A 23,734-nucleotide genomic window follows, 5' to 3' on the forward strand; every position below is an offset into this window, starting at 1 on the left:
ATTGAAACTGAAACTTTACTTAAACTTAAAAACATAAACTGAAACTTGATTAAATATTAAGAATTTAAACAGAAACTTTACTTAAACTTAAGAATTTAAACTGAAAGTTTACCTAAACTTAAGAATTTAAACTGAAACTTGACTTCAACTTAAAAATTGAAACTGAAACTTGATTCAATCTTTAGAATTTAAACAGAAACTTTACTTAAACTTAAGAATTGAAACTCAAAATGTACTTACGCTTAATTATTGAAACTGAAACTTTACCTAAACTTAAGAATTGAAACTTCACCTAAACTTAAGAATTAAAACAGAAAATTGACTTCAACTTAAGAATTGAAACTGAAACTTGACTTACGCTTAAGAATTGAAACTGAAACTTGACTTACGCTTAAGAATTGAAACTGAAACTTGACTTAAACTCAAGAATTGAAACTTAAACTTTACCTAAACTTAAGAATTTAAACTGAAACTTTACCTAAACTTAAGAATTTAAACAGAAACTTGACTTCAATTTAAGACTTAAAACTGAAACTTGACTTCAACTTAAGAATTAAAACTGAAACTTGACTTAAACTTAAGAATTGAAAACTTTACCTAAACTTTCTAATTGACACTGAAAATTGACTTAAACTTAAGAATTGAAATTGAAACTTTACCTAAACTTAAGAACTGAAACAGAAACTTGACTTAAACTTAAGAATTTAAACTGAAACATTGTCTAAAGTTAAGAATTGAGAGAGAAACTTGACTTGAACTTAAAAATTGAAACTGAAACTTTACTTAAACTTAAGAATTGAGACAGAAAATGTACTTAAACTTAAGAATTGAAACAGAAACATTACTTAAACTTAAGAATTGAAACTGATACTTCAATATAGATGATGATGTACTTGTATTAGTGTATACTGATATATAGAAATAGACTGACAAGTCAGTGAATGCTGCTTCTTGTCAGGTGGAGTCAGTTCCGAGACCTGGTGGACCAGAAGAAGGACAGTCTGAGCTCCGCTCTGGGAGTCCAGAATTACCACCTGGAGTGCAATGAAACCAAGTCGTGGATCAAAGAGAAGACCAAGGTACCAGTCTGCAGAAACATGCTCAACAGAACTTGTAGAATACTTGTAAGATACTGATATCAGCAGGAATCATGCATACTAGTTTTATTTTGTAGTGTGGAATGTTAGAAATGATCAAAGCCGGCCATCAGTGGTGGGTATGGAAACCACAAACTTTGTGAAAGACCTATGCCGTCTTTAAGTGGAAGTGGAGTGGTAATTGGTTTAGGCGACACCTAGTGGTCACAATGATTCATAAAGTTAAGCTCATGACACAGTAAGTTGAATGATGCGGACTCGTTTGTTACTGGATACTTTCTAATGTTGCCTTGGAGACTTGGTATGTGTAAGTAATATGCAACTATATTTGATACTGTTTATGTTGACAAATGTCAATGGTTCAATGATTATTACCTATGTCTAGCATGTGTGCTTTTGTGTGCTTAGCTGTTGTGTAGCTGCTAGCTCCAAGTAGCCTATAGCCTAGCATGTTTACCTTTTGTACATGAAGAAGAAATGGTGCGCTTATTGAAGGACATTTAGATATTAACTGTCAGCTTTTCACAAGTAAACTCTCTGCAGTACTGCTTGTATCGCACATGATATCACACACAAGTAAACACTCTGCAGGACTGTGTCGCTCAAAATATCACACACAAGTAAACATGCTGTAGGGCTGCATGTATCGCACATGATATCACACAAAAGTAAACATGCTGCAGGACTGCTTATATCGCACATGATATCACACACAAGTAAACACTCTGCAGGACTGCTTGTATCGCACATGATATCACACACAAGTAAACACTCTGCAGGACTGCTTGAAGCGCACATGATATCACACACAAGTAAACCCTCTGTAGGACTGATTGTATCGCACATGATATCACACACAAGTAAACTCTCTGCGGGACTGCTTGTATCGCACATTATATCACACACAAGTAAACACTCTGCAGGACTGTATCGCACATGATATCACACACAAGTAAACATGCTGTAGGGCTGCATGTATCGCACATGATATCACACAAAAGTAAACATGCTGGAGGACTGCTTATATCGCACATGATATCACACACAAGTAAACACTCTGCAGGACTGCTTGAAGCGCACATGATATCACACACAAGTAAACCCTCTGTAGGACTGATTGTATCGCACATGATATCACACACAAGTAAACTCTCTGCGGGACTGCTTGTATCGCACATTATATCACACACAAGTAAACACTCTGCAGGACTGTATCGCACATGATATCACACACAAGTAAACACACTGCAGGATTGCATGTATCGCACATGATATCACATAAAAGTAAACATGCTGCAGAACTGCTTGTATCGCACATAATATCACACACAAGTAAACATTCTGCAGGACTGCTTGTATCGCACATGATATCACACACAAGTAAACACTCTGCAGGACTGCTTATAGCGCACACGATATCACACACAAGTAAACCCTCTGTGGGACTGATTGTATCGCACATGATATCACACACAAGTAAACACTCTGCAGGACTGCTTGTATCGCACATGATATTACACACACGTAAACGCGCTGCAGGACTGCTTGTATCTCATATGATATTACACACACGTAAACGTGCTGCAGGGCTGCTTATCTCGCACATGATATCACACACAAGTAATCAACTGCAGTACTGCTTGTATCACACAAGTAAACACGCTGCGAGACTGCTTGTATCGCACATGATATCACACACAAGTAAACACTCTGCAGGACTGCTTGTATCGCACATGTTAAAACGCACACAAATAAACTCGCTGCAGGACTGTTTGTATCGCACATGATATCACACACAAGTAAACTCGCTGCATGACTGCTTGTATCGCACATTATATTAAAGTTAAAGTACCAATGATTGTCATATCACACACAAGTAAACACGCTGCAGGACTGCTTGTATTGCACATGATATCACACATAAGTAAACACTGCAGGACTGCCGGTATCGCACATGACATTACACACACGTAAACACGCTGCAGGACTGCTTGTATCGCACATGATATCACACAAGTAAACACTGCAGGACTGCTTGTATCACACAAGTAAACACGCTGCGAGACTGCCTGTATCCCACATGATATCACACAAATAAACACTCTGCAGGACTGCTTGTATCGCACATGATATCACACAAGTAAACACTCTGCAGGACTGCTTGTATCGCACATGATATTACACACACATAAACACACTGCAGGACTGTTTGTATCGCACATGATATCACACACGAGTAAACACGCTGCAGGACTGCTTGTATGGCACATGATATCACACACAAGTAAACACTGCTGGGCAGCTTGTATCGCACATTTTAGATGAAAGCCGATACCACCCGATACATGTTTTGTTTTGCTGATGTCTGATATCAAACATCAATGGAAAGTCAATCCCTGAGTAATTGCAACCTCCTGGATGCCACCAGGTCATCGAGTCCACCCAGGAGCTGGGTAACGACCTGGCGGGCGTCATGGCGCTGCAGAGGAAGTTGACGGGAATGGAGCGGGACCTGGCCGCCATCGAGGACAAGCTGGGCGACCTGGGAAAAGAGGCAGACCGTTTGGGCTCGGAGCACACGGAGCAGTCTGAGGCCATCAAGGGACGCCTGGCGGAGATCACGGGCGTGTGGGAGGAGATGAAGGTAGGTCCCCGCCTCCTTCCATGCCGTATGGCATGACGCCAACCAGTTGCGCCCCTCAGGACACCATGAAGAACCGGGAGGAGTCTCTGGGCGAGGCCAGCAAGCTGCAGCAGTTCCTGCGCGAGCTGGACGACTTCCAGTCGTGGCTGTCGAGGACGCAGACGGCCATCGCCTCCGAGGACATGCCCAACACGCTGGCGGAGGCCGAGAAGCTGCTGACCCAGCACGAGGGCATCAAGAACGAGATCCGCAACTACGAGGAGGACTACCAGAAGATGCGCGACATGGGCGAGATGGTGACGCAGGGCCAGACGGACGCGCAGTACATGTTCCTGCGCCAGCGGCTCCAGGCGCTGGACACCGGCTGGAACGAGCTGCACAAGATGTGGGAGAACCGCCAGAACCTGCTGTCCCAGTCCCACTCCTACCAGCTCTTCCTCAGGGACACCAAGCAGGCCGAGGCCTTCCTCAACAACCAGGTGAGACCCCCCCTTCCCACTGCCCCCACGTCACACCTGACGCTACGTGCCTGTCCCCAGGAGTACGTCCTGGCCCACACCGAGATGCCCACCACCCTGGAGGGCGCCCAGGCCGCCATCAAGAAGCAGGAGGACTTCATGACCACCATGGACGCCAACGAGGAGAAGATCAGCGGCGTGGTGGACACCGGCCGCCGCCTGGTCACCGACGGCAACATCAACACCGAGCGCATCCAGGACAAGGTGGACTCCATCGACCAGCGGTGAGTTGAGGTCAGAGGTTAAGATGACTTCCTGTTTGCGTGGTTGAAGAAACCGTGCGCTCCATCAGGCACCAGAAGAACCGAGCGGACGCCAACGATCTGCTGATGAGGCTGAAGGACAACAGAGACCTCCAGAAGTTTCTGCAGGACTGCCAGGAGGTCTGGTCTAATAATAATGATAACAATAACAATAATAATAACAATGAGCATGTTTGTTTGTTTGTGCCACCTCAGCTGTCCTTGTGGATCAACGAGAAGATGCTGACAGCTCAGGACATGACCTACGACGAGGCCCGCAACCTTCACAGCAAGTGGCTCAAACACCAGGCCTTCATGGCCGAGCTGCAGTCCAACAAGGAGTGGCTGGACAAGATCGAGAAGGTCAGGAAGCACTGACACTAATATATACATATGTATGTATGTATATGTATACATACATACAGTATGTATATACAGTATATACACACACACACGCACGCAGTAATACTACTAATACTACTTCTCTTCTATACTAAGACAACATACTTATACTACTAATACTACTTCCTCTTCTATACTAATACTTATACTACTAATACTACTTTCTCTTCTATACCTGCTATAATACTACTAATACTAATACTACTTCTTGCAGTATACCTACTACAATATTACTAATAATACTACTTCCTCTTCAATACATGCAATAATTCTACTAATACTACCTCCTCTTCTTTACTAATACTAATACCTATAATACTACTTCCTTTTGTATACATGCTACAATACTAATAATACTTCTTCCTTTTCTATACCTGCTACAATACTATTATTAATACTACCTCTTCCATACCTGCTACAATATTACTATTACTACTTTCTCTTTTACACCTACTATAATAATACTACTTATTCTTCAATACATGCTACAATACTACTAATACTACTTCTTCTTTACTAATACCTATAATACTATTTCCTACTGTATACCTGCTACAATACTACTAGTGCTATTTCCTCTTGTCTACGTGCTACATTACTACTAATAATACTTCCTCTTGTTTACGTGCGAAAATACTGCTGATACGACTCCCTGATGTACTTTTACATATACAACAAATAAAGAGTACTTTGTGCGATACTGTGTTACACATTTATACTACTTCCTGCTATACTACAGTATGTTACGTGTACTAATAATTACTGCTTCCTGCTATACTATGTTACATACACAAATACTTCTTCCTGCTAAACTAAATTATTCATACATATAAACTCTATTTCCTGTATACAAAATTATTTATACATATAAATACTATATCCTGTATACTAAACGACTTATACGTATAAATACTACTTCCTTTATGCTAAATGACTTATACGTAGAAATACTACTTCCTGTATACTGAATGATATATACATATAAATACTAATTCCTATTTAATTACATATACATATACATTCTACATCCTGCTACGTTAAATTACATATACATAGAAATAGTATTTCCTGTATACTAAATGACTTGTACAAATACTACTTCCTGTTCACGAAATTACTTATACATATACAGTAAGTACTACTTGCTGTTTACTAAATGACTTATACATATAAATACTACTTGCTGTTTACTAATTGACTTATACATAAAAGTTACTAAATGACTTATACATATAAATACGTATGACTTACTTCCTGCTGTATTAAATTATTTATACATATAAATACTACTTCCTGTTTACTAAATGAATTGTACATATTAATACTACTTGATGTTTACTAATTGTCTTATACATATAAAAACTACAGCTGTTTAATAAATGCTTTATAGATATAAGTACTACTTCCTGTGTACTAAATGACTTATACATTTAAATACTACTTCCTGTTTACTAAATGACTAATACATTTGAATACTACTTCCTGTTTACTAAATGTCTTATACATATAAATACTACTTGCTGTTTAATAAATGCCTTACATATGTGGAATGTGGAAATACTGTCAAAGCGCTTTGAGTACCTTGAAGGTAGAAAAGCGCTATACAAGTATAACCCATTTATCATTTATCATTACATATATAAATACTACTTCCTGTTTACTAAATGACTAATACATTTAAATACTACTTTCTGTTTACTAAATGACTTATACATTTAAATACTACTTCCTGTTTACTAAATGACTTATACATTTAAATACTACTTCCTGTTTACTAAATGACTTATACATTTAAATACTACTTCCTGTTTACTAAATGACTTTTACATTTAAATACTACTTCCTGTTTACTAAATGTCTTATACATTTAAATACTACGTCCTGTTTACTAAATGTCTTATACATATAAACACTACTTGCTGTTTAATAAATGCCTTACATATATAAGTACTACTTCCTGTTTACTAAATGACTTATACATTTAAATACTACTTCCTGTTTACTAAATGACTTATACATTTAAATACTACTTCCTGTTTACTAAATGACTTACACATACAGTATAAATACTATTTCCTGTTTACTAAATATCTTATACATTTAAATACTACTTGCTGTTTACTAAATGACTTATACATTTAAATACTACTTCCTGTTTACTAAATGACTTATACATGTAAGTAATACTTGCTGTTTACTAAATTAATTATACATTTAAATGCTACTCCCTGTTTACTAAATTACTTATACATTTTAATACTACTTCCTGTTTACTAAATGGATTATACATTTAAATACTACTTCCTGTTTACTAGATTACTACCTGACTGTCTGTTCCTGAATGTAATCTGCTGTCACTGTCCTGTTCCTGCCGGTGGGCGGAGTCAGGGCCATCAGAATTAACCGCCGCGTTTCCCTGTGCGGCAGGACGGCAAGGCGCTAATGGCGGAGAAGCCCGAGACGGAGGCCATGGTTCGAGAGAAGCTGGCGTCGCTGAAGAAGATGTGGGAGGAGCTGGAGTCCACCACGCAGACCAAGGCCAAGTGTCTGTTTGACGCCAACAAGGCGGAGCTCTTCACGCAGAGCTGCGCCGACCTGGACAAGTGGCTGGCCAACCTGGACGGGCAGCTGCAGTCCGACGACTACGGCAAAGACCTGACCTCGGTCAACATCCTGCTCAAGAAACAGCAGGTGGGACCGCCGGCGCTCCTCAAGGATGGACGCTGTTCTGAGCGTGTGCTGACTGCTCCCGCTGCTCCTCCAGATGCTGGAGAGCCAGGTGGAGGTGCGCCAGAAGGAGGTGCAGGAGCTGCAGAGTCAGTCGCAGGTGCTCAGTCAGGAGGGCAAAGGCTCGGAGGAGGTGGACGGTCAGAGGATGGGCGTGGAGAAGAAGTTCTGCTCTCTCCAAGCGCCGCTGCAGAGCCGCCGGGAAAACCTCATGTCCTCACGCGAGATCCACCAGTTCAACCGCGACGTGGAGGATGAGATTGTGAGTAGAAGCTCCTCCTCCTCCCCGGGGCGCTGGGCGCTTGCGTTTAATGGCGTGTGCTTTGTGCGTGCAGCTGTGGGTGGAGGAGAGGATGCCTGTGGCCACCTCCACAGACCACGGACACAACCTTCAGACCGTCCAGCTGCTCATCAAGAAGAACCAGGTACCCCTCATCTCCGGGGGAACCCTTCTGGGCCCAGGCTGACCTCTAACCCCTCCCAGACCCTGCAGAAGGAGATCCGGGGCCACCAGCCGCGCTACGACGACATCTTCCAGCGCAGCCAGCACATCCTGAGGCAGGACCGGCCCACCACCGAGCTCATCCGCCGGCGTCTGGCCGAGCTGCAGGCGCTGTGGGAGCAGATCCGCAAGGAGACGGAGAAGCGCCACTCCCGCCTGAGCGAGGCCCACGAGGCTCAGCAGTACTACTTTGACGCCGCCGAGGCCGAAGCCTGGATGAGCGAGCAGGAGCTCTACATGATGTCTGAGGAGAAGGCCAAGGTTCTTGTCTCACAGCTCGCCGTGTCACATTCCAATTCACAACAATATCACACATTTTATGCGGCCTCTGCGTAGCTCACACCTACTTCCTGTTCCTTCTGGGTAAAATAGTAAATAAACATTTCAATTAGAGATGTCCGATAATGGCTTTTTTGCCGATATTGTCCAACTCTTAATTACCGATTCCGATATCAACCGATATGTACAGCCGTGGAATTAACACATTATTATGCCTAATTTTGTTGTGATGCCCCGCTGGATGCATTAAACAATGTAACAAGGTTTTCCAAAATAAATCAACTCAAGTTATGGAAAAAAATGCCAACATGGCACTGCCATATTTATTATTGAAGTCACAAAGTGCATTATTTTTTTTAACATGCCTCAAAACAGCAGCTTGGAATTTGGGAAATGCTCTCCCTGAGAGAGCACGAGGAGGTTGGGGGGGCGGGGTTTTAGGGTAGGGGGCTCGGGGGGGTGTATATTGTAGCGTCCCGTAAGAGTTAGTGCTGCAAGGGGTTCTGGGTATTTGTTCTGTTGTGTTTATGTTGTGTTACGGTGCGTATGTTCTCCCGAAATGTGTTTGTCTTTCTTGTTTGGTGTGGGTTCACAGTGTGGCGCATATTTGTAACAGTGTTAAAGTTGTTTATACGGCAACCCTCAGTGTGACCTGTATGGCTGTTGACCAAGTATGCATGGCATTCACTTGTGTGTGTGAAATGCCGTAGAGAATATGTGATTGGGCCGGCACGCAAAGGCAGTGCCTTTTAGGTTTATTGGCGCTCTGTACTTCTCCCTACGTCCGTGTACACAGTGGCGTTTTAAAAAGTCATGAATTTTACTTTTTGAAACCGATACCGATAATTTCCGATATTACATTTTAAAGTATTTATCAGCCGATAATATCTGCAGTCCGATATTATCGGACATCTCTAATTTCTATATATCGTATATTCCGGACTATAAACTGCTACTTCTTTCCTACACTTTGCACCCTGCAGCTTATAAAATGGCGGGGCTAATATATGGATTTTTCTTCGCTGACGGCCATAATGCAAATAGTAAAAAAAAAAAAAAGCAAAGACACTTAAAAAAATGTGTGATTGTTTGTGCTACGGCGCCATCTTTTGGACAAGTGTGCTCGTTGCATTGCCCTTCTGTTTAGACTCAGCTTTCAACCGGAAGTAAAGGTGCCGTTCCGTCTTCTAGCCGTCCATAGCGTTCTACTCGTATGGATTCTTCATTCATCCCTACAAGCAACGTTTGTAAGTTTTACAATATAACTAAAACAATTCTTACTTACTAAAGCGTCCCATGTGTGATGTCTGTAGGTGTGTTTTCATGCATAGTTGTACGTGCTGTCGTATGGTAATCAAGCTAGCGTCGTTAGCATTAGCTAATATGCTAACATGTTCACGAGTGCCTGTGTTAGTATTATTAACTTACAACGGCATTCTTTTTGTGTTGTTTCAGTTTCACAAATTCCTCAGTAAATTCACCAAAACGTCACCGTGGAGTTATTGAGTCCGTTTAGCTGATTAGAGAGCTAGCTTGCGCAGCTAGTAGGTCCATGACCATGACTTCTGTTTTGTTTGATCAGCCGTTTTACTGCATTGTTACAGACACCGTTTCGAAACAATTAAGGTATGTAAATAAACGTTTACAAAATATTTCTGTGTAAATAACTAATTTCACAAAGTAAAAATCTGCGGCTTGTAGTCCGGTGCGGCTAATACCGGTATATGGAAAAATATTTTTCTTCTAATATTTAGTGGGTGTGGCTTGTACACGGTGCACTTTATAGTCCGGAAAATACGGTATGTATTTAACATTTATGTAAGACAAAATCAAGAAGATATTTTCATTTGCAATGCTGACCTAGCAAAGAGGCAACATTGACATGTTAGAGATGTTGATGTGTGATGATAATGTTTCATCATCTCTCATTTACCTACAAGAAACCCCAACAGTGGGGGTGAAGTTTGACACTTTTCAAGCGTAAAACACACAGAGAATGTCAACAAGGAAGCCTTTGCTGGTGTTTCTTTCTCTAATTATAATTAATAATTACTATTAATAGTGGGAGGGGGAGTATTTGGGCACAGGCCTAAATAGTTTTTTCTTTGGTACTTATAGAAATATATGTATATATGTGTGTGTGTGTATATATGTATATGTTGTTACGTGACAAAGTATTTGTGTTTTCAGGACGAGCAGAGCTCGGTGGCCATGTTGAAGAAGCACCAGATTCTGGAGCAGGCGGTGGAGGACTACGCAGACACCGTCCACCAGCTGTCCAGCACCAGCCGAGGTCTGGTGGCTGCCGAGCACCCCGACAGGTACGTCGAGGTCAAAGGTTAAATCAGGCTGTCCAAACTGAAACATAGTTTTCATTTTCACAACCAATACAATATTTTTATTATTTATTTTTAAACCTTTTAGTGCTCCCCCAGTTTGGTTTCTTATGGGTACCTGTCAAAATATTTGTATTGAAATAAGTTAAATAATATTTTTTTGGGGTCAACACCTAAATCTCTAGATCAACTTCAGATATATCTGTCGATATAAAAAAAAATTTAATGAAAACGTGTTTTTTTTTATGGCAAAAACACAAAATAAAATGTATATTCCCTTAAAATATTTTAAAGTGGAATATTTCATGTAATGTAATTGGAGCCCTGAACAGGTCAATAATCCATAACATTGATTTTGATTCATCATTTTTTTTTTGAGCAAAAACGGTTTTATTTATTTTTCAATCCCACTAAAATCCTTGGGGATCCGAAAGGGCCCCACTTATAATAGTAAACAAAAGTCATATATATGTGTGTTTATATATATTTTTTTTCTTTAGATCTACCTGTGGATTCTACGTTTTTATTTTTGTCTTCTGTTTTTTTTGTTTTTGTTTTATGTCCTTTGTGTTGAAGTAAACATTGTTTTTTTTATGGCAAAAACACAAAATATAATGTATTTTCCCTAAAAATATTTCAAAGTAGAATATTTAATGTAAAATAATTGGAGCCTTGAATAAGTCAATAATTCATAAAAATATTGATTTTGATTAATTATTTTTTGAGCAAAGACAGTTTTTTTTAAAAATCCCACTAAAATTCTTTGGGATCAAAAAGGGACCCACAAAAGTTTAAAAACATAAAAAAAATATTGGTATCGAAACAACCCTAGTATATATATATATATATATATATATATATATATATATATATATATATATATATATATATATATATATATTACTCTCTAGATAAACTTGAGATCTATCTTTTTTTATTAGTTTTGTTTATGTAATTTTTGTCAAAAAAAACAACCAATTTTTTATGGCAAACACTCAAAATATGCAACAATGTGTGTGTATATATACATATATATATATATATGTATATATATATACATTTGTGTGTGTGTGTATATGTACATATGTATGTATGTTTATATATATATATATATATATATATGTATGTGTATGTATATATATGTATGTGTATGTATATATATGTATATATATATATATATGTATGTGTATGTATATATATGTATATATATATATATATATATATATATATATATATATATATATATATATGTATGTATATATGTATGTGTATGTACATATATATATATATGTATATATATATATATATATATGTATGTGTATGTATATTAGTCACTAGATAAACTTGAGCTCTATCTGTGAATTACAGGGTTTTTTAAATTTGTTTCTTTGTTTGTTTTATGCCATTTTTGTCAAAGAAACCTTTTTTTTTATGGCAAACTTTTATGGCATATTATTTGATGTGAAGTAATTGTAGCCTTAAATAGGTCAATAATTCCTAACATTGATTTTGATTCATTATTAGAGTCAACACTTCCTGGTTACATTTCACCTGTTTCACCTTTAATGCCACTTTTATTTTGTAGGGGTATTTTTAGAAGGCGTCGGGGCTGCACTTTAGACACCTGCGGGCTAAAGGTTCCGTTGGGTTTGTGTCCACAGCGAGCGCATCGGGATGCGTCAGTCGCAGGTGGACAAGCTCTACGCCGGCCTGAAGGATCTGTCGGAGGAACGTCGAGGGAAGCTGGACGAGCGCTTCCGTCTCTTCCAGCTCAACAGGGAAGTGGACGACCTGGAGCAGTGGATCGCGGAGAGGGAAGTAGTCGCCGGCTCGCACGAGCTGGGCCAGGACTACGAGCACGTGACGGTCAGTACGCGCCACCCGCTGGCGGCTCATCTGTTAGCTCCGCCCCCTCCCCGACAGCCTGTTCCCGCCCCCCGCAGATGCTGCAGGAGCGCTTCCGAGAATTCGCCCGCGACACGGGCAACATCGGCCAAGAGCGCGTGGACGGCGTCAACCGGCTGGCGGACGAGCTGATCAACGGCGGCCACGGCGACGCCGCCACTGTCGCCGAGTGGAAGGACGGCCTGAACGAGGCCTGGGCCGACCTGCTGGAGCTCATCGACACACGCACGCAGATCCTGGCCGCCTCCTTCGAGCTGCACAAGTTCTACCACGACGCCAAGGAGATCCTGGGACGCATCCTGGACAAGCACAAGAAGCTCCCCGAGGAGCTGGGCCGCGACCAGAACACGGTGGAGACGCTGCAGAGGATGCACACCACCTTCGAACACGACATCCAGGCTCTGGGCACGCAGGTGAGACACACCTGGCTGACGCCCACTCTCAATCCAAGGCATTATTGCGGAAATAGAACGTAACCTCCATTTATGAACTCAATCGGTTCTTGAACACTGTTCGTTAACAAGTTTGCATCGCGAGGCATGAGAAACAATGTATACAGTATATGAATACCGTATTTTTGGGACTATAAAGCGCACTTAAAATCTTTTAATTTTCTCAAAAATGGACAGTGCGCCTTATAACCCGGTGCACTTAATGTACGGAATAATTCTGGTTGTGCTTACCCACCTGGCGTTTTCTTTCGCGATATTATGCTAAACCAACATTTCTTACAATCAGGTACCTACTGATGTGTATTTGGAATCTGCATAAGTCCTGAAAATGTGTGCGCATCCGCCATTGTAGTCGATAAGCTTCTTCTTTTTCTCTATGTTCTTGTTATGGGACATTCATCCTCCGCTGTTGCCATTTCTAATATAAAGTAGTGTAAAGTTCTTACTTATATCTGTCAGTAGACAGTGTTTTAAATTTAGAAAAACAATTATAATATGACCCCTTTAATGCGCCTTATAATCCGGTGTGCCTTTTGTATGAAAATAGACCTGAATAGACCCGTTCATCGGCAGTGCGCCTTTTAATCCGGTGCGCCCTATGGTCCGAAAAATACAGTAATTGGTTCCAGCCTTTTTAGTGAAGGTTTTTACACATTGAACACAAAATAAAGTTCTGCACATCCAACAAACGTGGCAAGGAGGTAGGGCTGGGCGATAGGGGCTTTTTTTAATATCTCGATATTTTTAGGCCATATCGCGATACACGATATATCTCTGGATATTTTGCCTTAGCCTTGAATGAACACTTGGTGCATATAATCACAGCAGTATGATGATTCTATGTGTCTACATTAAAACATTCTTCTTCATACTGCATTAATATATGCTACTTTTAAACTTTACTGCAGAGGGAAATCACAACTAAGTCAATTTAGCAAAAGAGTATTTATTAAACAGTTATTAAGCAGTGGCACAAACATTCATGTCATTTCAAAACAGAAAGTGCAAGATTGTCAGAGACATTTTAAAACAAGCTATTAGTGCACTTTTGTGCATCATGTCACTAAGATGACATATCAAAACAACACTAAATTAAAGTGCACTTTTTGTACAGAACGCCACTACAATAGTTTAAAACAAATAAAGTGCACTTTTGTGCATGATGTCACACAAGATATTTCAATAACTGTCAAATAAAAATGAGCTGCATAATAGGAAATCAAATAGTGTATGTCCTTCGCTATGTGGTAGGTTCCTGCGGACGTTATCTCCTTCTGTTGTTGACTATTTGTTTCATACGGTGTTGATCTGGAAATGGTTGCCTCTGCATTTTGTTGGTGTGGCACCGAATGGAGATGTTGGCATGTGGAGTTTCAAACACTCTTCATTCTCTAGCGGGTGACTTTTCAAATGATGCTACAAATTAGCAGTACCGGTAATGCTACTTTTTGTAGCAACGCTTTTGCCCCACACTTGACAAATTACGGTTGTCTGTTCAACATCTTCCCGCTTAAAGCCAAACCAACGCCAGACGATGGACCACCTGCTGTTTTTCTTGGGAATTAATTCTTCCTTCATTTGTTACCAGATTCGCACCTTCTTTCTCTCATATTAACACTCGCACCACAGCTAACGTTACCATGCCGCTACCTCTCTGCTCCGCGAGGGCGTATGACGTTGCACGCGCAACAGTGTGTGACATACACTACCGTTCAAAAGTTTGGGGTCACCCAAACAATTTTGTGGAATAGCCTTCATTTCTAAGAACAAGAATAGACTGTCGAGTTTCAGATGAAAGTTCTCTTTTTCTGGCCATTTTGAGCGTTTAATTGACCCCACAAATGTGATGCTCCAGAAACTCAATCTGCTCAAAGGAAGGTCAGTTTTGTAGCTTCTGTAACGGGCTAAACTGTTTTCAGATGTGTGAACATGATTGCACAAGGGTTTTCTAATCATCAATTAGCCTTCTGAGCCAATGAGCAAACACATTGTACCATTAGAACACTGGAGTGATAGTTGCTGGAAATGGGCCTCTATACACCTATGTAGATATTGCACCAAAAACCAGACATTTGCAGCTAGAATAGTCATTTACCACTTTAGCAATGTATAGAGTGTATTTCTTAGAAGTTAAGACTAGTTTAAAGTTTGCGTCATTGAAAAGTACAGTGCTTTTCCTTCAAAAATAAGGACATTTCAATGTGACCCCAAAATTTTGAACGGTAGTGTATACAAGGTGCGCTTGTTTTATGTCTCTGTGAGAAGGAGAGACAAGAAGGAGTGAAAAGAGCCTGTAGTGTAATGCTTGCAGCTAAAAGCAACTGCGTGAGAACGTATACTCGAATATCACGATATAGTCATTCTCTATATCGCACAGAGACAAACCCGGGATGTATCGAGTATATCGATATATCGCCCAGCCCTACAAGGAGATGTTTGATCAACTGTCTGTGTCATAAAAAAGTCAAAACCGCAACAACCATCTGCTCTGCCAACACACTGAAGTCACTACAGTGCCCTCTCACCAACAAAATCACAAAAATCCTGAACTTCCACAGCCATCTTGCGACAATAATAAACCTTCAAAAACGTCAAATGCACATCAACAACGGCGGAGAACTGACGAGAAAAGAGCTGACACTTTTTTTTGTTGTTACTCGATTCTATCTTGTCGCTTTGGCTTTGGTATTCTAATTCATAGAAACAATTATATCTACTCTACTGGTTTTGAAAATGAAAACTACCAAAATGGCCCCAGCCCTCAGTAGAAAAAAAAAATTTTGCGGAGCTTTTTTCGCTGCTACTTAAATCCAACAATATCTGTGTCATGTTAGCTTAGCTTAGCATCAGCCAAAATTGACGACTACCTCCTTCTATTCGACTCGTTCCAGGTGCGACAGCTTCAAGAAGATGCAGTCCGCCTGCAGTCTGCCTACGCTGGAGATAAGGCTGACGACATCCAGAAGAGAGAAGGAGAGGTGAGATCCACTCTCACACACACACACACTCACACACACACACACTCACACACACACACACACACACACTCACACACACACACACTCACACACACACACACACACACACACACGGCTAACAGCTTCAGTTTGCGAGACATCCCGTCTGATCATTAATGACCATGGTATTCTGTACCACTACGATGAACAACAACAGCTGGTGTGTAATAATTTCAATACTTACAGTAAAACACTTTGTAGGGCGCAACAGAAATCAAGACTGGCACAATCAACTTAACGGCAAAAAGTACCTCCTGACTACGGCAACACAGAGTGGAATGACAGCTCATTGTTGATTTCAGAAAATATATTTTATTATTAAACATTTATTATAACACATGAACACACACTAAAGTACCACAGTTGGTCCCAGGTACCGGGAAATGGGAAGGGCACTCCTCTTTGGCACATTGTAGAAATAAAAGAAACACAAAAATGGATAATGTAAGGATAAAAAATATTGATAAAATTGATACTAATAATTAATAATAGCAGAAAGATTTGTCTTTAAGTATACCGTATTTTCAGGACTAAAGAGCACAACAGTATATAGCAACACCCACTAAATTTGAGAAGAAAAACATCGTTTCCCTATATAAGCCGCACCGGACTATAAGCCATATATATATATATAAAAAAATATATATATATATACATACATATATATATATATGTATATATACTGTATATATATATGTATATATACATGTTGTGACATGAGTTATTTACACAGAAGTATTTTGTAAATGTTTATTCACATACCTTAATTGTTTCCAAACGGTTTGTGTAACACAGCAGTAAAACGGCTGATCAAACAAAACAGAAGTCAGGCAGACTCAATAACTCCACGGTGACGTTTTGAGGAATTTGCGAAACTGACACAACACAAGAAGAATGCCGTTGTAAGTCAATAACACTAACACAGACACTCGTAAACCTGTTAGCGTATTAGCTAATGCTAATTACGCTCGCTTGATTACACTACGATAGCACGTACAAATATGCATGAAAACACTCCTACAGACATCACACATGGGACGCTTTAGTAAGTAAGAAATGTTTTAGTTATATTGTAAAACTTACAAACGTTACTCGGAGTGATGAGTGAAAAAATCCATACGAGTATAAACGCTATGGACAACTGAACAGCACTTGTACTTCCGGTTTAAAGCTCAGTCTTAAACAGAAGCGAACAATAATCAACAATAACACACCTTTTCAGTGTATTTGCTTGGTTTTTTTTTTTTGGTTTTTTTTACTATTTGCTTTATGGTCGTCAGCGAAAGAAAAATCCATAAATTAGCTGCACTTTTAAGCCGCGGGGCTCAAAGCGTAGGGGGGAAAAGTAGCGGCTTTGAGGGTATGCACTGTCTAAGGTTTTTTTAAAACTGCCAAGATCTCTATATGGTCTGATGTTCAAGTCCAAGGTCAACAAATCCTAAGAAGAAAGTGAGAGAAGTGAAGTTTTTTTTTTGCTTTTGTGGAAGTAGTGTTGATGATGATGTTGATGATGAAGGTGTGCTCCATCTTTCCTTGCCTGTCCTTGCAGAAGCGCGAGGTGGAGGTGAGACTTAAATCTCTAGGCTACGATAGACTTTGATTCCTCCCGTCTTATTGTTTCTCTCTGCACCAGCCTGTCCCCCAACACTAAAATCTGACATTTTAGTCGTCTTGTACCCCGAGCTTCAGCTTGCTCCTTTGCAAACCAGCTCATTGTTTTTATCTTGGACCGCTCTCTGATTGGACTAAACACACCAAGCCCCGCCCCCCCTCCGGCAGGTAAAAACAAGCGCTTCCTGTAGTTTGCAAGTCCACTTTGCTTTAAGCCGGTTAGAGTCCGTTTTTTAGAAGGTCAAACTTGAGCATGGAGCGCTGCTTCATGTGTGCCGCCTTCTTCTTCAAACACTTCCTGGTGCGACTCATCACCATGACATCATCTTCAGGACAAACGATTGCATCATCTTCATCTTCTCCGTACTTCCACGCCGACTTCTTTTGATCACACGTTTGGTGCTCGAGAAGAGGGCGTGGCCATCGTGATTCATCACCTTCCCCTACCGGTCCAGACACCATTGATGGTGACGCACCACCACGGCAAAATAAAAGCCGCCACACCTTTAAAATATTACTTTTTTTACGTGAAAAATATTCACACAAAGTCTGACGCTATTTTTAACTTTTATTGTGTACATTTCGCACATGTAAGATTCTACACCAATAAATCATCTCTTATTATTCCACTTCCAACAAATTTCAGCGCCACTCATTTTAATCCGATCAGACACGCTCAAGATTTCCAACGTTCGGAGCCGAGAGCAAACAGGTTTTAATCTTCCCAAATATCCCAGATTACCAGGAATTCCAGGTTTGCTGGCACATTTTTCCCGTTAAAAATGAACGGGCCGATTTTCTAAATTGCACAATTCCCACTTTCAACAACCGATTCAAACTATTCCAACATCCACACACTCCACTCACCCGGGACATTCAAACATCCATTTTCCAAGTTAAAAAAAATTCCAGGAATTCCCGGTTTTCCAAAGCCCTAATTCCATCCTTTTTTTTTCCGGCCTGTCCTTTTATGTTTGTTTTTTTTAGACCATTCCACCATCAAAACATTGCACATAGTTGAGACATCAAAGGGACCTAGTTTTTTTTTGTAAAAATTCCCGTTTTTCCTGAAGTTCCAGGAATTCCGAAATACCAATTCTCCATTACAAAGTGTTACTACGTTAACATTTCTCGACCGATTCAAAACATTTTGATATTATCTGTATATTTTTTTTAATTCCCGGTTTTCCTGAAATTCCCATATTTCCAGGACATTCCTATTCAAATCAACGGACATTTTCAAAGTTCTACATAGCCTACATTTGTCACCTGATTAGAACCATTCCACCATCCACACACTCCACTCTTCCTGGACACTCAACCTTTCCTGGTTTTGATCTTTCCTGTATTACCCGGAATTACCAGGATTTTTTTTCACGTGAAAACTAATGCAAGCAATATAATACATCAGAAGAAGTCACACAAAGTCTGACGCTATTTTTAACTTTTATTGTGTCAATTTCGCACATGTAAGCTTCTACACCAATAAATCATCTTATTCTTCCACTTCCAACAAACTTTGCCGGCTTTCAGCGCCACTCATTTGAATCCGATCAGACACGTTCAAGATTTCCAACGTTCGGAACTGAGAGGAAACGTGTTTTGATCTTCCCAAATATCCCAGATTACCAGGAATTCCAGGTTACCTGGGACATTTTTCCCGTTAAAAATGAACGGGCCGATTTTCTAACTTGCACAATTCCCACTTTCAACAACCGATTTGAACTATTCCAACATCCACACACTCCACTCACCCGGGACATTCAAACGTCCATTTTCCAAGTTCAAAAAAATTCCAGGAATTCCCAGAATTCCTGGTTTTCCAAAGCCCTAATTCCATCCTTTTTTCTTTCGGCCTGTCCTTTTTTTTTTTTTTTTTTTTAGACCTTTCCACCATCAAAACATTGCACATAGTTGAAACATTAAAGGGACCTAGTTTTTTGTTTTTTTAAATTCCCGTTTTTCTTGAAGTTCCAGGAATTCCGAAATACCAATTCTCAAAGTGTTACTACGTTAACATTTCTCGACCGATTCAAAAAATTCCAACACCAAACCATTCATATCATCGAGAGACAATTTTGATATTATCTGTATTTTTTTTTTAATTCACGGTTTTCCTGAAATTCCAAATTTCCAGGACATTCCTATTCAAATCAACTGACGTTTTCAAAGTTCTACATAGCCTACATTTTTCACCTGATTTGAACCATTCCACCATCCACACACTCCACTCTTCCTGGACACTCAATGTTTCCTGGTTTTGATCTTTCCTCTATTACCCGGAATTACCAGGATGTTTGTACCCATTGCACATAAATAGGCAATATACAAACCTCTTCGTATCCCACATTTCATATCCGATTTAGACCGTTCCAACATCCACACACTCCACTCACCCGGGACATTCAAACTTCCGTATTCCAAGTTAAAAAAAATTCCAGGAATTCTCAGCATACCCGGTTTTCCAAAGCCCCATTTCCATCCTTTTTTCTTTCAGCCTGTCGTTTTACAGGGTTTTATCACCAATTCCAACCATTCCACCATCAAAACATTGCACATAGTTGAGACATCAAAGGTACTTAATTTTTTTTTTTTTTAATTCCCATTTTTCCTGAAGTTCCAGGAATTCCGAAATACCAATTTTCAATTACAAAGTGTTACTACGTTAACATTTCTCGACCGATGGTTTAAAGAAAATACATGCTTTATAGCAAAATATGCAAATTGTAGGATGATGTCATGATGACCACGCCCCCTAACCACGCCCCCATTGCCTGATTGACAATCTCGGAGAAACTCCAAATAAACCAATGCACTGTGTGTGTGTGTGTGTGTGTGTGTGTGTGTGTGTGTGTGTGTGTGTGTGTGTGTGTGTGTGTGTGTGTGTGTGTGTGTGTGTGTGTGTGTGTGTGTGTGTGTGTGTGTGTGTGTGTGATTCAGGTTCTGGAGGCCTGGAAGAACCTTCTAGAAGCAGTAGAAGGCCGTCGTGGAAAGCTAGTAGACACAGGAGACAAGTTCCGTTTCTTCAGTATGGTGCGAGACTTGATGTTGTGGATGGAGGATGTCATCAGACTCATCGAGGCTCAGGAGAAACCACGGTAATTTTCTTCTTCATTCTTCTTCTTCTTTTACTCCCTCTTTTTCTCCTTCTCTTTCTTCTTCCCCTTCTCCTCCTTCTTTTTATTTTTCATTCTTTTTTTCCTCCTCCTTCTTCTTCTTCTCCTTCTTCTTCTGCTCCTTTTTCTGCTCCATCCTCTTCTTTTTCTTCTCTTTCTCCTTCTTGTTCTTTTTCTTCTTCTTGTTCTTCTTTTCTTCTTCTCCTTTTTTTCCTTCTTCTTCTTCTTCTTTTCCTCCTTCTCTTTCTTCTTCTTATTCTCCATCCTCTTCTTCTTTTATTCTCCTCCTTCTTCTCCTCTTCTTTCTTATCCTTCTCCTTCTTCTTCCATTTCTTCTCATTGTCCTTCTTCTTCTTCATCTTCTTTTTCTTATTATTTTCCTTCTCCTTCTCCTTCTCCTCCTTTTCCTTATTTTCCTTCTGTTCATTCTTCTTTCTTCTTCTCCTTCTTTTTCTTCTTCTCCTTCTTTTTCTTCTTCTCCTTCTTTTTCTTTTTCTTCTTCTTGTTGTTCTTCTCCTTCTTTTCTCTATTCTCCTTCCTCATCCTCTTATCCTTCTTCTCTTTCTTTTTCTTGTAATTCATCTACTTCATCTTTTCCTTTTCCTTATCGTTCTTCTTCTCCCTCTTCTACTTTGCCTTCTTATTTTTTCTTCTACTTCTTTTCTTCCACCTTTTTCCCTCTTCCTTTTTCTGCTTTACTATCTTCATCTTCATCTTCTTCTTTGTCTTTTCTCCTCCTCCTTTACCCTCTACTTCTCGTCCTTCTCCTCCTCTTCCTCCTTTTATTTTACCTTCTTTTTCCTCTTTTCTCTTCCTTTTTCATCTTGTCCTCCCTCCAGCATTGTGCTATTAACTTTGTGCATGTGATGTACCTTTTTTTTTTACAAGTTGTGTACCTTTTTTACAAGTTGTGTAACGTTTTTACAAGTAGTGTAACGTTTTTACAAGTTTAACTTTGTGTAAGTTGTGTAACTTTGTGCAAGTAGTGTAACTTTGCAAGTAGTGTAACTTTGCAAGTAGTGTAACTTTTTTACTAGTTGTGTAACTTGTTTACTAGTTGTGTAACTGTTTTACTAGTTGTGTAACTTTGTGCAAGTTGTGTAACTTTTTTACAAGGTGTGTTACTTTTTACAAGGTGTGTTACTTTTTACAAGTTGTGTAACTTTGCAAGTAGTGTAACTTTTACAAGTTGTGTAACTTTTTACAAATTGTGTAACTTGTTTACTAGTTGTATAACTTTTTTACTAGTTGTGTAACTTTGTGCAAGTTGTGTAACTGTGCAAGTTGTGTAAATTTTTTACAAGGTGTGTAACTTTTTACAAGTTGTGTAACTTTTTTACAAGTAGTGTAACTTTGTATGAGTTCTGTAACTTTTTTTTACAAGTTGTGTAACTTTTTCTACAAGTTGTGTAACTTTTTTACAAGTAGTGTACCTTTTCTACAAGTAGTGTAACTTTGTGGAAGTAGTGTAACTTTGTGCAAGAAGTGTAACTTTGTGCAAGTAGTGTAACATTGGGCAAGTTGTGTAACTTAATGCAAGTTGTGTAACTTAATGCAAGTTGTGTAACTTTATGCAAGTCGTGTAACTTTTTTACAAGTCGTGTAACTTTGTGCAGATAGTGTAACTTTTTTACACGTTGTGTACCTTTTTCACAAGTTGTGTAATGTTTTTACAAGTTGTGTATCTTTGTGCAAGTAGTGTAAATTTTTTGCAAGTAGTGTAACTTTTTTACTAGTTGTGTAATTGTTTACTAGTTGTGTAACTGTGTTACTGGTTGCGTAACTTTGTGCAAATTGTGTAACTTCTATACATGTGTAACTTTTTACAAGTTGTGTAACTTTTTACAAGTTGTGTAACTTTTTTACAAGTTGTGTAACTTTTTTACAAGTAGTATAACTTTGTGCGAGTTCTGTAACTTTTTTTTACAAGTTGTGTAACTTTTTTTACAAGTTGTGTAACTTTTTTACAAGTTGTGTAACTTTTGTACAAGTAGTGTAACTTTTTACAAGTAGTGTAACTTTTTTTTACAAATAGTGTAACTTTTTTACAAGTAGTGTAACTTTTTTACTAGTTGTGTAACAGTTGTACTAGTTGTGTAACTTTTTTTACTAGTTGTGTAACTTTTTTACTAGTTGTGTAACTTTTTTGCTAGTTGTGTAACTGTTTTACTAGTTGTGTAACTTTTTGCAAGTTGTGTAACTTTTTTACAAGTTGTGTAACTTTTACAAGTTGTGTACCTTTTTTACAAGTCGTGTAACATTGTGCAGGTAGTGTAACTTTTTTACAAGTTGTGTACCTTTTTCACAAGTTGTGTAACGTTTTTACAAGTTGTGTAACTTTTTACAAGTTGTGTAACTTTTTACAAGTTGTGTATCTTTGTGCAAGTAGTGTAACTTTTACAAGTAGTGTAACTTTGTGCAAGTAGTGTAATTTTGTGCAAGTAGTGTAATTTTTTTTACAAGTTGTGTAATTTTTTTTACAAGTTGTGTAACTTTTTTACAGGTTTTGTAACTTTTTTTACAAGTAGTGTAACTTTGTGCAAGTAGTGTAATTTTTTTTCCAAGTTGTGTAACTTTTTTACAGGTTTTGTAACTTTTTTTACAAGTAGTGTAACTTTGTGCAAGTAGTGTAACTTTGTGCGTGTGGTGTAACTTTGTGTGTGTGGTGCAGGGACGTGTCGTCGGTGGAGCTGCTGATGAACAACCACCAGGGCATCAAGGCGGAGATCGACGCCCGCAACGACAGCTTCACTTCCTGCATCGAGTTGGGCAAGTCCCTCCTGGCCAGGAAGCACTACGCGTCTGAGGAGGTGAGCAGGAACAGAAACAGGAACAGGAACATGGAGTGGACAAAACCTGCCAGATGAAGCTCAAACACTTACTTGC

The 23,734-nt window shown here is 39.4% G+C and overlaps 1 protein-coding gene across 3 annotated transcripts in view; it reads left to right on the plus strand.

Moving 5' to 3' along the window:
* Positions 1-23,734, plus strand: part of LOC133657755 (spectrin beta chain, non-erythrocytic 1-like) — a 126,143-nt gene that overhangs the window by 88,399 nt on the left and 14,010 nt on the right. For all 3 annotated transcript variants that reach the window (XM_062059428.1, XM_062059430.1, XM_062059429.1), the window contains 16 exons: positions 959-1,079; positions 3,526-3,741; positions 3,801-4,220; positions 4,281-4,483; positions 4,552-4,642; positions 4,718-4,864; positions 7,331-7,594; positions 7,668-7,892; positions 7,966-8,055; positions 8,115-8,393; positions 10,602-10,732; positions 12,409-12,613; positions 12,691-13,065; positions 15,996-16,082; positions 20,673-20,830; positions 23,520-23,658. In XM_062059428.1, coding sequence (XP_061915412.1) covers positions 959-1,079; positions 3,526-3,741; positions 3,801-4,220; positions 4,281-4,483; positions 4,552-4,642; positions 4,718-4,864; positions 7,331-7,594; positions 7,668-7,892; positions 7,966-8,055; positions 8,115-8,393; positions 10,602-10,732; positions 12,409-12,613; positions 12,691-13,065; positions 15,996-16,082; positions 20,673-20,830; positions 23,520-23,658 — 3,151 coding nt within the window. The remainder of the gene's footprint in view (positions 1-958; positions 1,080-3,525; positions 3,742-3,800; positions 4,221-4,280; positions 4,484-4,551; positions 4,643-4,717; positions 4,865-7,330; positions 7,595-7,667; positions 7,893-7,965; positions 8,056-8,114; positions 8,394-10,601; positions 10,733-12,408; positions 12,614-12,690; positions 13,066-15,995; positions 16,083-20,672; positions 20,831-23,519; positions 23,659-23,734) is intronic.

Source organism: Entelurus aequoreus, linkage group LG09 (genome assembly GCF_033978785.1).
Source record: "Entelurus aequoreus isolate RoL-2023_Sb linkage group LG09, RoL_Eaeq_v1.1, whole genome shotgun sequence".
NCBI lineage: Eukaryota > Metazoa > Chordata > Actinopteri > Syngnathiformes > Syngnathidae > Entelurus > Entelurus aequoreus.